Source organism: Grammomys surdaster, unplaced genomic scaffold (genome assembly GCF_004785775.1).
Source record: "Grammomys surdaster isolate TR1022 unplaced genomic scaffold, NIH_TR_1.0 127, whole genome shotgun sequence".
In the NCBI taxonomy this organism is placed as follows: Eukaryota; Metazoa; Chordata; class Mammalia; order Rodentia; family Muridae; genus Grammomys; species Grammomys surdaster.
The window spans coordinates 9,975,277-9,990,495 of NW_021604585.1; the positions used below are offsets into that span (position 1 = coordinate 9,975,277).

The 15,219-nt window shown below is 42.0% G+C and overlaps 1 protein-coding gene across 1 annotated transcript in view; it reads left to right on the forward strand.

The window, feature by feature from the left end:
• The window catches only part of Slc39a9 (solute carrier family 39 member 9), a 38,391-nt gene that overhangs the window by 11,444 nt on the left and 11,728 nt on the right, over positions 1–15,219 (forward strand). Inside the window, exons 2-3 of the mRNA XM_028789440.1 lie at positions 8,434–8,542; positions 9,873–10,073. Of these exons, the coding sequence (XP_028645273.1) occupies positions 8,434–8,542; positions 9,873–10,073 (310 nt within the window). The remainder of the gene's footprint in view (positions 1–8,433; positions 8,543–9,872; positions 10,074–15,219) is intronic.

The window sequence follows — 15,219 nt, forward strand, 5'->3', positions numbered from 1 at the left end:
TTAGACCCTATGGTGGAATTTCAGAAGCCTCTGCAAGGTGAAGTACTGCATCTGTTTCATCCCAGGTGAGATGGGTGTTCAAAGGCAGACTGGAATTCAAAGCCATTCAGGTGTACATATTAGGAACTCTCTTTAAAAGAAAAGATGCCAGGCATGGTAGCCCAAGCCTTTAGTCCCAGCACATGATAGGCAGAGGCAGGTGGATTTTTGTGAGTTCAAGCTTGGCCTGATCTACAGAGTGAGTTACAGGCTAGCCAGGGCTACACAGAAAAGAAAGAAAAAAAGAAAGAAGGAAGGAAGGAAGGAAGGAAGGAAGGAAGGAAGGAAGGAAGGGGAGAAAGAAAGAAAGAAAGAAAGAAAGAAAGAAAGAAAGAGAAAGAGGAGAAAGAGAAAAGAAAAGCAGAAAGCTCCTCACTTACCCTTACATATTAGTGTTTGATTTCCAATTTCCTGAGCCAGAAGTAGTTGGGGGTACTGGGTTAGAAGTCCTGTCTCAGTTCTATGGGCTGTGGAGTCACAAGCTATAGATGATGACATCCATCATGGAAGGTTCTCCTTGCTGCCTTGACCCTATGCATTTATTAAAAACTAGCTGATCCCAGGCTCTCCAGGGAGCTGTAGGCTCAGGTTCATTTCTTTACGCATTTGACAGGCAAATGGGAGAACACTTGCTAAAAGCAAAAAAACCTGTTAAACAATAAAACAGGTTTTGCCAACAGGCAGTTTAGCATGGTGATTAAGAGTATAAACTCTAGGGCTAGACTTCATAGGTCCAAGTCATTGCTCTGCCACTTACTGGCTATGTGTGGCCATGCAAATTTACTTTCTATGTCTTGGTTTCTCCAACTGTACAGTGGGGATAATAGAAGTACCTACCTCATAGGATTGTTGCCAGGATTAACTGAGCAGACACATGTAAAGGGATTGTAATGGAAGGTATGGAGTGCTGAGTACTTGACAACTGCTAGTTATACAGTAATGGGCAAAGATTACTGGTGGCACCTTTCCTGTCTAGAACTTGGCTGTTCAGAAACCTAGTTAATCCAAAGAACCAGCAGGTCTGATTTGTTAGACCTCCTGAGAGTAAGCATTTTGTTTGTTCTGTATTGCCCTTGGCTCTCATGTCGCTCCTGCTTTTTCTCATAAACTATTGGGCCAGATACCAATTGAGTGCCTTTTGTTCCAAATTCAATCTTCATCATCTCTGCAAAAATAAGTGTATGTGGACTTTTAAATATTTCATTTGCCAGCTGGCAGAATGCTAACTCCTTGTCAATAGGGGAAGCTGGAGAGAAATTATGAGAGAGAAGTGTTATCCTTCTGGTTCTGGCATACTTGCTGAGCAGGCTCCAGGGCAGTTTCTCTGGCACTGATTTCTTTAGCATGCCAGCCTCCCCGGACAACAATGTCTATTCCTGGTAGGGCCTGCCATGTGCCTGGAGTCTTAGCCCCTCTGGGTAGGCTTCTCTGCATCTAGCTCCTACACTGCAGCCAGCTGTTCAGTCTAGGCTCTTGGGGCCCTCAGCAGGCATCAGTTTCCATTGGTACCCCTCCTGGGTGTTTTATGGAACAGTCTCCAGTGAGACACCCATGAACAGCTTTCCCAACACCCTGGAGTGCTTGTTTCCAGTAAGTTCTACCAGCGTGGTAACTCGGAAATGGCTGCTCCTCATTGAACCCCAGCCATGCCTTCTTCAGTGGGGTTTGGATCTCAGCCTGATTTACTTTTGAGGTACTCTGATCTCTGTCCTTGGGTGGCAGCCACTCCTTGTATTTATTACTTGTATATTCTTTAAAGTTCTTTCTAACTAGCCAGTTACTTTAGTCCCTTGTGAAAGTTCTTTATATTCAATTTTGCCTGTTTTAAATGACTTTATGGTTTCTCTTTCTTGGTTAGACTCTGATACAGCTAGTTAATTGTTCATAAAATGAAGCATCCCCAAGGTTGAGCAGTCACTCTGGTCTGGCATAAGATCCAACAGTTTAACTGGAGCAAAGGGGTGTGCTCAAGCAATGCTGGAGGCTGAGGCAAGAGGATTACTTGAGCCTAGAAGGGCCAGCTAGAGCAACACAGCAAGATCTATGTCTTAAGAATCAGTCCAGTGCCACAATGCATGGCAGCTGACCTTTAGTGTCTGCTATGGAATCCTTGGGTACTAATGAGAACTGTGAGGAACTGAAAACCACCTGTTATTTGATACATAGTCTCAAATACTGCCAAAGCTTTCTATTTTTCCAGAGCTGGAAATCTGGATTTTTGTGTGAAATCTTTCAAATGTTATTTTGTGATTTAAGAGTTACACATTATTAACCCATACTTGAGTTGAGGGAGCCTCTGGAGGGGTCCCACAGTTTGCTCAGCTGTCTACAGGCAGACTGTAGGGACTAGGAGAGGAGATAAATGCACATGACAGAGAGCAAGAGACTGAAAAGCATTCCAGATAATTACAGGACCTTAAAGTGCAGTGTTTAAAACCACTCAGCAAAGGAGAAAACCTCTTTTAAAAAATATATTTAGGGGCTAGCAAAGCAGCACAGTGTTGTTGCAGCATGTGTTCTTGTTTGGTTCCCAGCAACCACAAGATGGTTCACAACTATCCCTAACTCCAGTCCTGGGGCATTATGCTGCCTTCTGGCCTCCACAGGTACTAGGCATGCACATTCAATGTATTTTGATCACATTTACCCCTAACTCCGCCCTGATCCAGCCTCACCTAGAGAAACCATCTTAATGATGACATTTAGGGCACTGCACCCTCGGATTCAACCAGAGCACAATAATTGTAATGGCTTATACTGAACTACATGCCAGTTCTGTGTTGATTTTAGTGGTAACCCTGACGAGGAGGAAACTGAGCTTCAGTGGTTAGTAAATTCAAGGACTGTTTATCTAGTCGCTAGTTAACTTAGCAATTTAAAAGTGTGCATGTGTGTGTGAGTGAGTGTGTGTGCGTGCATGCGTGGTGCCCACAAACATAGTAGGAAGTTACTGGCTCCCTTGGAGCTGGAATTACAAGTGTTCATAAGTCTCTGATGCTGGGATTCAAAACTTCCCAGGCAGAGGAGCAAGCACTCTTAACTCCTGAGCTCTCTCCAGCTCCCAGGAACTTTTGTTGTTCTGCTCGCACTTTGATGATGGAATTGCAGATGTGTGCCACTGCCTAATTTTCTGTGGTGTTGGAGATAGAACCCAGTGCTTCATGCTTGCTAGCCATGTGTCCTAGCTACAGTCCCAGCCCATAGTTAGCAATTAAGAATAATTTATGTGTATGGGTGTTTTGTCTGCATGCATGTCTAAGAAAGTGTCTGGTGCTCTGGAACTGGAATTACAAATAGTTTCGAATAGCCATGTGGGTTCTGGGAATCAAACCTACGTGGTCCTCTGGAAGAGCACAGAGAGTTCTTAACTGCTAAGTCATTTTCTGCTTCCAGCATTTTAGGGTGGGGAGAAGGCCTGTTTATAGTCACTTACAGATAGTTTGTGGGAAATTTAATATAATGTGTAGAAGGAAAAGAAAATGTTTTTCTACAGCCTAGTAGAATCACTAATAACATTTTGTCTTAGGGTTTCATTGCTTAGGTGTTAACAGACACCATGACCAAGGCAACTCTTAGAAATGAAAACATTTCATTGGGGCTGGCTTACAGTTTCAGAGGGTTAGTCCGTTATCACCATGGTGGGAAACATGGCAGACAGATGCGGTGCTGGAGAAGGAGCTGAGAGTTCTAGGTCTTGATCCACAGGCAGAAGGAGACTCATTAGGGCCTAGCTTAAGCATATGAATCCTCAAAGCTCACCCCTACAGAGACCTACAATGACACACTTTCTCCAACAAGGCCATACCTCCTAATAATGCCACTTCCTGTGAGCCAAGCATTCATTCACATACATGAGTCTGAGTCATTGGGGGTTATTCTCATTCAAATCACCACACATTTTTTTGTCCTTTTTTTTTTTTTTTTTTTTTTTTGGTGTTTCAAGACAGGGTTTCTCTGTGCAGCTCTGGCTGTCCTGGAACTCAGCTGTGTAGACCAGGCTGGTCTCATACTCAGAGATCGGGCTAGTCTCCTGAGTGCTGATGTTAAAGGTGTTTGCCACCACTGCACGGCCTTCTGTTTTAATTTTTAACATGGTTGAGTTGGTGATATATGTATAATTTTATATTTTCCCTTTTGTCGGGGAATTATTTCCTTACCATTTTCCTTTATTGTTGGAAATTTAATATAGCCATTTTCAAATGTCTTCACTACATTCAATTATTTATTATACTGAAATTCATGTGTATTCATTTGTTTTTGACATGATAGATTGAGTGAATTTTTTTATGTCTAAAACTGGCCATATTTCACATTTTAAGAATGGAATAATTAAGCTGGGTGGTGGTGGTTCACGCCTCTAATCTCAGGGAGGGAGAGGCAGGCGGATCTCTGTGAGTTCCAGGACAGCCAGGACTATGCAGAGAAACCCTGTCTCAAAAACAGCGGAATAATGGAGCCAGGTGTAGTGGCCTGGTACACCCCTTTGGAGGCAGAGGCAGAGGCAGGCGGATCTCTGTGAGTTGGAGACCAGCTTGGTGTACGTTGTGAGTTCCAAGACAGAAGGGCTGCATAATGGAGAGACCCTGTCTACAAACAAACAAACAAACAAAAGAAGAAGAAAGAAACGGGGTGGGGGGGGAGTAGAATGATAGGTCAGAGGACATAAATGTCTCTAAGAAGGTTCTCAGTATTTTAAGAATATATTTGTCCAACAAAGGCAAATTCATTGTTTTAGTCTGTTCAGTGGGCTCTATATATCACTAGTATATTTATTGCCTATTTTTCCCAACTTCTTTGCTAGTGGCCTTCTGCTTTTGTTTTTATGGTCACCAGAGAGAATCTACATAAGATTTTTATGTTCAGTTCTTTTGTTTGTTTGTTTGTTTTATTTTGTGTTTCAAGACATGGTTTCTCTGTGTAGCTCTTGCTGGTCTGGCTGGCCTCAAGCTCAGAGACCTGACTGCCTCTGCTTCTGAGCACCGGCTGGGATATTTAAACATAAAAGTTTAAAATGAAAAACAGATTAGTCTTTTATTTCAAGATTAGAGAGAGTGGAGTTAATGAAGTGCATGCTTAGTATTAGGTCCTGGAAGACTTCATTAATCTTTATGAATCAGGAAAGAGAAAGCTTAGCTGTCCTGGTCACTGTTGGTTTAAGCTGCTCCAAGCATTTCCCTACTCTTAGAAGCTCTCTGTGCATGAAGCAGGTGATGTCGAAGGTAAGAACTAGCGGAGTCTCTGCAGTGTGCCAGCATTCTGTTGCTGTGCAGTGACAGGAGCAGTGTTCGCTTACAGAGCCCAGAGCTTTGGAGCATCTTGTTTCAGACAGAAGAACCTGAACAAAGTTTAGATCTGAGTTATAATATTAATGGCAGATCATGTAGTGGTTAAATTAATATTAAGAAACATCTCTTTGAAGCATCTTTGTAGAGTACAGAGAAAAGCTTTGTTGTTTGAACAAGAATTATTCTGTATCCCTTGATAGCTCTTCAGTGCTTGGATAGAGTCAATTTTGGTCTAACAAATTTACCTTTTTTTTTTTTTATAGGGTACTGTTGATGCTTTGAGTATTAAAGTGGGCTTGGACACAAGGATTGAGACAGGAATTTTCAGTATCAAAAGTTTCTAAAAGCGATGGCTTGTATTTGGTTGAATGGAATAATTTGTTGACTGTTTTTATGAGCAGGAAAAGAAAAACTACTTAATTTTCTTGCTGTCTGCCAAGAAAATTAAACAGACTTCAAAGCTTTGCACTGATAGTTAATGACATTGAATGCAAGCTGTTGTTTTAATTAATACAGCTGGCTGATTCTTCAGCCCAGTCAGCTACAACTGTGAAGTTCTAAAATGAGGCAGCAAAGCCAGTGGCACTGCACAGTTCATGCCTCTCTTGAGAAAATAGTTCATTACTCTGACAGAAACTATTGCTTGGGGAGCTCTCTTCCCATCTTGAAATATACCTGGAATTTGTTGTTCTTCATTTAAATACACTCTTTTAGTGATTTGCCACAGGCAAAGGAGAGAAGCTGCCAGCACTTTGTTAACTTTGATAAACACATAATTTGTGATTGAGTCCCTGGTTGTAAAGTTATATGAGAGAATACAGCCATACATACAGACACCATGGAGCCATTATTTCTAGGCTTGAAATAAATTATGTCACATCTAAAATGATTCTGGTGGTATGCTGGCTAGTTTTAATCAACTTGACACAAGCTAGAGTCATCAGAGAGGAGGGAGCCTCAACTGAGAAAATGCCTCGGTGAGACTGGGCTGTAGGCAAACCTGTAAGACATTTTCTTAATGATTGTGGGGGCATCCAGCCCATTGTGGGTGCTGTGACCTCTGGACAGGTGCCCCTGGGTTCTATAAGAAAGCAATCTGACCAAGCCAATAAACAGCACTCCTCCATGGCCTCTACATCAGCTCCTGCCTCCAGGTTCCTGCCCTGTTTGAGTTTCTGTCCTGACTTCCTTCAGTGATGAACAGTGACATAGAAGTGTAAGCCAGATAAACCCTCTCCTCTCCAACTTGCTTTGGTCATGGTGTTTCATCAGCAGTAGTGACCCAAACTAAGACAGTTAATTTTTTTTTCCTAATAAAAATTGTCACTGTAGCTCATGGCAGTGGTGCTTATGTCATTTGGCTGTTCTTTTCAACAGTTGGTCACTGTCAACTGGCTCATGTAGGGTATCAAGCTGTATGCTAACACTGTATAACTTACCTGCTCATTCTCGTGTGTGTGTGTGTGTGTGTGTGTGTGTGTGTGTGTGTGTGTGTGTGTGAGACATGTGGGTATATGTGACATGTGGGTGCTAGAAGAAGACACCAGATGTGACCAGAGAGTTCTCTCACTCTCTGCCTTACTCCTTTGAGACTGGGTCTCTCACTGAACCTGGAGTTAGGCTGGCTGCCAGCAAACCCCAGTGATCCTTCTTTCACTCCCCACAGCACTGGGCTACAGGCAGGCACACAGCCATGCCCAGCTTTTTACGTGGTTACTGGGATTTGAACCTGGGTCCAAATACTTGTACAGCAAGTTTCTTACAAGAATTCATATCTTGTAAATTGTCAAATTGTGGTCCAAATAAATTACAGCAGTTCACATTCATGGCAGGTTTAGGGAAATGCACTCACTGCTCCTGTTCATGAGTAATAACTCTTTCCTATGTCGTTACCAGTTTTCTCATTTTACTTTAAGGGTTGTGGTCTCTCTGGCAGCTGATATTTGTAATCTCAGCAGTTGGGAGACTGAGGTAGGATTGCTGTGGGTTTAAAGCCTGCTTAAGCTGGTAGTTCCTGGCCAGGTCAGTGGAAGACCTTACCACTTCCCGGAAGAAGTTAACGTTCTATGAGGGAGGAAGAAGAAACACTCTCTTTTCTTTTTTAAATTGTTAGTTTGTATTTTATGCGTATGGGTGTTTTGCTTGCATGTATGTGTATCACATGTGTGTAGTGCGGCTGAGACCAGAGGAGTGAGCCAGATCCCCTGTAACTAAAGTTAAAAACAGTTGTGAGCTGCCAGGTGGGTACTGGGTCCTCTGGAAGAGTGCTTTTAACTGCTGAGACTTTTTTTTTCAGTGGTGTAGCCACTGGTAAGATGCTCAAGGTCTATAAACCCTCACCCATCTGCTGTAAGCTACCCAAACAAACTCACTGGATCGTTTAAAAAAGGGCGGCTAGTTGGGAAGAGGAAAGGAGACAGTGGGACTGAAATGGGGGAGGGACATATGCTCAGATTACACTCAATTCCATGTTCGAGCTGGTTGTGGTGGCACACTCTGGTAAGATTTGCTGAAGGAGGCAGAGGCAGGAGGATCACGAGTTCGAGGCCAGCCTGGGCTACACATTTAAATTCTATGCTGGAGCACTGCTTCAGTGCCATATGAGACTCATTACTTTGTCTCCATGTTTTTCAACTAATAAAAATTAGCTATTTATAAAACAGACAAGTGGACTGGGATGTAGTTCAGCTGGTAGAATGTGGGAAGCCTTCAGGTCGGTCCCCAGCACTGCATAAAGCCAGGTGTGGACCTTATGTCTGTGATCTCAGCACTTAGGTGAGAGAGGCAGGAGGAAATGCAAGGTCATCCCTAACTAGTTTCAACTTTGAGGCCAGCCTGGGCTACACAAAACCCTGCCTCCAAACAAAGAAGCAAAGAGTCATGATCTTGTGTTGCCCAGGTTGCCTCAGACTTCTGGGCCTAAGTAGTCTTTCCTGTGTCAGCTTCCTTAGAAGCCCGTGTACCCAGCTTCTGTCTTTTAACAGGCATTACTCACGAAGCCAACCATTTTTCATGCTTACTGGCCATTGCAACTGTTGGTTTCATGAATAGAAAATGTTCCCTAATCATCAGATGGTCTTTCTAATAGTTTCTTTTGTTATTTTTCTAGGAGCGGCTGAAGCTGGTGACTGTGTTGGGTGCTGGTCTTCTCTGTGGAACTGCACTGGCGGTTATCGTGCCGGAAGGGGTGCATGCACTTTATGAAGAGGTTCTGGAGGGTGAGAGAGACAAGCCTTACTTGAGACATGTTGGCAGAAGAATTCATGGAATTTCTTCTGGATATAGTTTATGTTTGTCCTGAGAGAGTGTTTAAGCGATGCCTTTGGACAGCTTAGACATTGTGCACATCCTTAGCAGTTTTGTGAATGCCATATCTCATGAACGCTACCTAATACTTGTTTGCAATCATGAGTAATTTCAGTCTTTTTAAGTGTTACAGTTCTTATTTTGTGTGTATGTGTAATGTATGCACATATGTGTGAGCATGTGAGTACATGTTAATATGTGTACACATGAGATAGAAGCCAGAGACCTGCACAGGTCCAACCAGGCAAAACTCCAGCCCTAACTGAGAGGCTATCTGCAATTGAAACCTTCTGGGAAAGGGAAAATCCATTTTCTCCCATGGAAACTGGGTCAACACACTCCAGGGTAGGTCCCATCCCCAGGAGTTAACTAACATAAAATAGATCTTATAGTTTTGGGGTGTTTTTGTTTTGTTTTGGTAACTTTTTATCTTTTATCTTGTTGATTTTTTTTTTAGTTTTAATTTTTTTGTCTTTTTTTTTGTTTTGTTTAGAGAAAGACTGTGAAGTTGGGTGAAGTGAAAAGGATCTGGGAGGAGTTAGAGGAGGCGAAAGAATTTAATCAAGATATATTGTATACAATTTTTCAATAAAAATAAAAAAGTTTTAGCCTTTAAGCATTATTGATGTTTGAAGTATCAAACACATGACTATAAATTAGAATTATCCTTTGGCTAGCTGTTAGTTACTATAATTCAGTGTCCCAACGACCTTGATGATCTAGAACTAAATTTAAATGTGCCTTTTCAATTCCGTGTGTGTGTGTGTGTGTGTGTGTGTGTGTGTGTGTTTTCTGGCTGATATTTTATAAAAACTGAACGGTTACCATTCTGTTTGCTTTAAATTTTGTATCAACCTAGGTATAACAGTAGTGACTTTTACTACAGTTGCTTTCGTTTTCACTGTTCTTTCTCTACCTGGTTTCATCAGATTGAAGCTTCATGTGCTGTCCTGAGGGGACAAAGGAAGATTTAGATCTGGGGCCGTTTGAAATGTCACTGCATTCTTGCATGGTGATTTGCTTCTGTGTCCAAGAGTTTAAGTTGATAGGCAGTAGAAGGCCTGCATGCCAAAAGCAGAAGAATGTTTTTATCTTGGGACTGTTTTTATTACAAACTTTTAAACTGAAGGGGTTTGTGGTTGCCTGAATTACAGTATAGGAATTAGGTGTTCTTACAGTAACTTCAGTGGCACCTAAAATACAAATGGAAGCTGTCATATTTTGTGGTTTGTTTTGCTCCAGGAAAACACCACCAAGCCAGTGAAACGAAGCAGAATGTGATTGCCTCAGACAAAGCAGCAGAAATATCAGTTGTCCATGAGCATGAGCACAGCCATGAGCACACACAGCTACATGCCTACATCGGTGTGTCTCTTGTACTGGGCTTTGTTTTCATGTTGCTAGTGGACCAGATTGGCAGCTCCCATGTGCATTCCACTGATGGTGAGTAGCTCTCAGGCTTTCTGGGCTGGGAAGGCACTTTTGTAGTTTGGAAATTTACAAACTGAGTGATTCAGTCTACACCAATGACCTTACTTAAATGCCAAACTCCTGTTCTCCTCAGGTATTCTCAGGTATTTTATTCAACTGTGGGAGCTAGTTATTGTGGTATTGACATATTAACCCTGTGGGGCTTAAAGCAGCCATATCTGAGTGAGAGTCTAGGGCAGGAGTCCCTAGCCTGATTTGTGCTGTGGAGCCCTTAGGCAGTCGAAAGCCTATATAGCCCAATTATTGGAATGTTACTGTTTACATATATACGCTTAGTACATAAGGCTACAAGAACTTGAGGCTAGCTTGGTCTCCGTATAGAGTTCCAGCAGATACACAGTGAGGTACTGTCTAAAAGCTAGCCAACCAACAAACAAAAAACCCCAAACCAACCAAACAAACAAACAAGCAAAAAACTTGATAGTGAGTAAATCTGATCTGCTTTTAGATACAAGGGGGAAAGAAGTAAATAAACGAAGGGGTCCAGCAGTGCTCTGACCAGGTGGTCAAAGTCAGTGTCACCAGCTTTCTGCTTTGGTTGGTGTAGCTCAGGAGGCCATCAGACCAGCCTCCTTTCAAATAACTCTGAACCTTGGATAAAAGTTTTAAAACTACCAGCTAAAGATAGCAGAGAGTCATTAAGAGCAAGCATATTCTGCAGAGTGTCAATATTCGGAATAGAGATGCCAGTTTTTATAGGGTTAGTAACAGCGTCCTTGTGAGAGAAGAAGCTCCGTCTTCCCTAGTTGTTACGTGTCTGTAATCCTAGGACTTGGGGAGTGAGGTCAGGAGAATCTAGACTCACCTCTGCTATATAGCAAGTTTGAAGCCAGCCTGGACTACTTGAGACCATGTCTCAGAAAGTCCCCAGTGTTTGTGGGACAGAACTGTAGATGACCAGAGCCCTAAAAAGAAGGGAGAATCCTAATGTTATGGGATATCCACCGGAAAAGACTTCTCAGACATGGGTTTAAGCCAATAGAAAGTCTTTATTAGCCTCACGGGATATCCACCAGAAAAGACTTCTCAGACATGGGTTTAAGCCAATAGAAAGTCTTTATTAGCCTCATGGGATATCCACCAGAAAAGACTTCTCAGACATGGGTTTAAGCCAATAGAAAGTCTTTATTAGCCAGCAGGTGACTACACTGGGTTTTGGGATACCAGTATAGATAGCCCTGACCTGAGCCTTTCTCTTTTAAGCACAAAACCACATCCTGGGTTGACACAGGTCAGCTAGCAAGAACAGCCAAAAGCAGAACTGTAGAAGCCAAAAGCAAAGTGAGTATATTTAGGGACTCCCCCAGAACTATGGATTTTGATAGATTGGGACTTTGTTCATCTCTTGGCAGGTATTGCTGCCTATGTGCTGGGTTTCAAGGCCTGAATGGGTACTTCCATCATGGTGTCAGTTGTGCTAAGGTCTGGGATCTGTTACACTAGAACTCAGCCTCAGTTTCTGTGAGGAAGCTGTTCAGGTCTCTTGCTGACTCCCAAGCCATGCATGTTTGGGCAGACTCTTTGCAATTAAACTAAAATAATTAACCAAGCTGTCCAAAAAACAGGTTACAGTTTGAGACAAATTAAGTTACATAAAGCAGCTGGGCGGTGGTGGCACACGCCTTTAATCCCAGCACTTGGGAGGCAGAGGCGAGTTTCAGAGTTCGAGGCTAGCCTGGTCTACAGAGTGAGTTCCAGGACAGCCAGGGCTACACAGAGAAACCCTGTCTCGAAAAAACAAACAAACAAAAAGTTACATAAATTCTGTAGAAAAATATAACAGAACCTAGATTATTCATGAGATAGTACTACTAACAATGTCTGGTTTATGATCCAACATGAAAAGCACCTGTGGTTTGCAGAGGTACAGTCTTCTAAAGGGGAGGATGATTATAGAAGGAAGGAAGGAAGGAAGGAAGGAAGGAAGGAAGGAAGGAAGGAAAAACAAACAGAAACGTGGGTACGAGGAGGTGACTGTGTTCTCCAGATTCGCATCACATGAATTATGTGATCTTAGAATTGACTCTTCCTAGAAAGGACGTGCTCTGAGGAACATTATCAGAAAACTGACACAAGATGAATGTGCAACAGGAATCAGAAATAATGCTAAATTTGCTGAGGTTGATATCCTTTATGATTATCGTTTCCCTCAGGAAATACCCAATGAAGTATCTAAGATAGTGATGTGTACAACTCACTTTGTGTAGCGCACGTAGGAAGGCAAGCTGTGGAGCAAGTGGGTCCAAATGTTTGGATAGTTGGTCAAGGACATGATTATTTTCTTTAATCTATTGTAACTTTTTCAAGATTAAAACTTATTTCCAAATAAAAGTTGTTTTGTTTTAATCATGGACTGAGTAAATGAACAAAGTTTTTGATGTAGCTCTGTGCCTGAACATGGCATGGATTGCCAGGCAAAGCTTTAATCCCAAACCTTAAGAAGAAAAAACAGGTGGTACTAAAACAAAGTAAAAGCAGGTTGACTAGGCAGGTGTGGTGGCATATGATGTAATCGGACTTTCAGGAGGCGCAGGCTGGAGCCTGTGAATTCAGTGGAGGCCAGCATTGGCTACATAGTAACTCTTGATATGCTGTCAGAAACAAAACTCTTGGTGTCAACAAAGTTTTATATTTCCTTGTATTTATTGTATCTTTTTTTTAATGTGCTTACTTTGAAATAAAATCTCATCTATACCAGGTTAGTCTCAAACCCTTTTTGTAACCATTGATAACCTTTAATTCCTGACTCTCCTTCCTCTACCATCCCTCAAAAACTGAATGTGCCACTAAGTCCATAATACACCTTTAAAGAAATTTTTTTTTTCCCTCCTGGTGGAGCACACCTTTAACCCCAGCACTTGGGACGCAGGGACAGGCTGATCTCTGTGAGTTCAGGGCCATCCTGGTCTATATAGTGAGTTCTAGACTAACCAGGACTACAATAGAAAACTCTATCTTTTTTTTTTTTTTTAAGATTTATTTATTTTATTTATATGAGTACACTGTAGCTGTCTTCAGACACACCAGAAGAGGGCATTGGAGCCAATTACAGATGGTTGTGAGCCACCATGTGGTTGCTGGGAATTGAACTCAGGACCTCTGGAAGAGCAGTGAGTGCTCTTAACCGGTGAGCCATCTCATCTCTCCAGCCCCCAGAAGACTCTATCTTAAACAAACAAAACCCAACACTTTGTTTCGGTTTGGTTTTGCTAGGGCTGGGGAGATGGATCCCTAATACCCAAGTAAAAAGCCAGGCATGCTCTCATAGGTCTGTAAACTCAGTGCTGGGAGCAGGAACAGGAAGAGCCCTAAAAGATATTGTTGGCCAGCCGTCCTAGCTGAATCTAGATGAAAGGGTTAGTGAAAGACCTTGTCTCAACAAGACAAAACAAAGCAAGGTAGAGAATTATAGAAGACAGACCCCAACATAGACTTCCTTGGGGTACTTAATGACCAAGCCAGCTCAGTCAACAGGGGCTCGAGGTAGAGAGTGAGAATTTTAAAAAAAAAAAGGCAATTAAACAATATTATAACATGACTCCAGCCAGTGCTGAGTCTGAAGCAGGTTTATTTTTGTCCAGTCTGCTTTTACACCATTCTAGGTACATGCAAAGAATAGGGCCGGTTCTAGACCAAAGACAAAGTAGTCAAGGAACAAACAAGGCCTTAAACAAGTCCTGTGACCACTGTGTCTCGGGGTTTATTAGGATGACCAAGATAACAAGGAATACAATGCATTCCTCAGTTGTGTTCATCTTGAGTCTAGTCCTAGCCCAGGGTCAGAATCTTATCTGAGCCCACTTCCTTGTTCCTGCCCAATGTCAAATTCTTGCCAAATTCCTAGAAGCAGCACCAAGAGCTCTCCACAACTTAACATGTCTTAAGCTGATGAGAGTTGGTTATGAGTCTATGCTGTAACATTTGGAAACTAATGAGTTAAAACTTTTAAAGTAGGCCATGAGAGATAGGGTTCATTGACAGAGTACTTGCCTGGCACATGTAAGAACTAGACTTGATCCTCAACACTGAACAAACAGAATTTTTTAAAGTTACTTTTATTTCTTTTCATGTTATGTGTATTACATTTTGTCTGCTGGTATATCAGCCCACCATATTCATATAGTGCCCACAGAGGCAGAAAGGTCAGATCAGAAGATGTCAGATCCTCTGGAACGTGAGTTACAGACATTTGTTAGCATCTATGTGGATGCTCAGAATTGAACACAGCTCCTCAGGAAGAGCAGCCAGTGCTCTTAACTGTGGAACCATCTCTCCATAACCTCCCTCTCTCCCCAAAAAGAATTTTTAATAAATTATATAGGCCCAATAGTGCCTGGTAATCCTGTACCCAGAATTAAATGTAACATATGTTTACTCTTCTTTCTGTTTTTTTTCCGGAAGGGTGCTGTTTTTGCTGGCCTTCTGTGTGTGTATCTTTGATTTTCAATGTTTTAGGTTTAGTTAAGTTTTTTTGGAGACAGTCTCTCTATGTAGCTCAGGCTGATCTCAAACACACAGTCGTCCTGCCTTTGTTTCCCAAGTGCTAGAATTATTCCTGTTATGTATGGCATCATACATAGCTCTGGTTTTATGTATTACTAAGTGTCAGTAAAAGTAAATTCACTTATCAGAATTATGCTGAACTACAATGTCTTCCTGTAGACTTATCACAACTATTGGGTTTTCTTGCTTGATTTAAAAAAAAAAAAGAATTACATGTTTTGTGTGTGTGTGTGACACACACACACAGAGGGTGCCCACATAGGCCAGAGATATTGGATCTCCCTGGAGCTGGTCACAGATTGTTGTGAACTATCAGACATGGGTGCTGGGTCCACTGCAAGAGCAATGAGTGCTCTTAACTGCTGAGCCATCTCTGGCTTCAAAAACACTATGTTTAAATCCCTAATGTTTTAAAAATATTTTTATTAATTTTTTGATAAATTTATATAATGTATTTTGATCATATTCACCTTTTCAACTTCTCCAAGATCTTGTGTGTTCTTTCTCACCCCCACCGGTATTCTCCCCCTCCCTCCTCCAGGAGTCTGGTTTGTCTTGCTCAATGCTCTTGGGTGTGGGATGTAGAGGCTGCTCT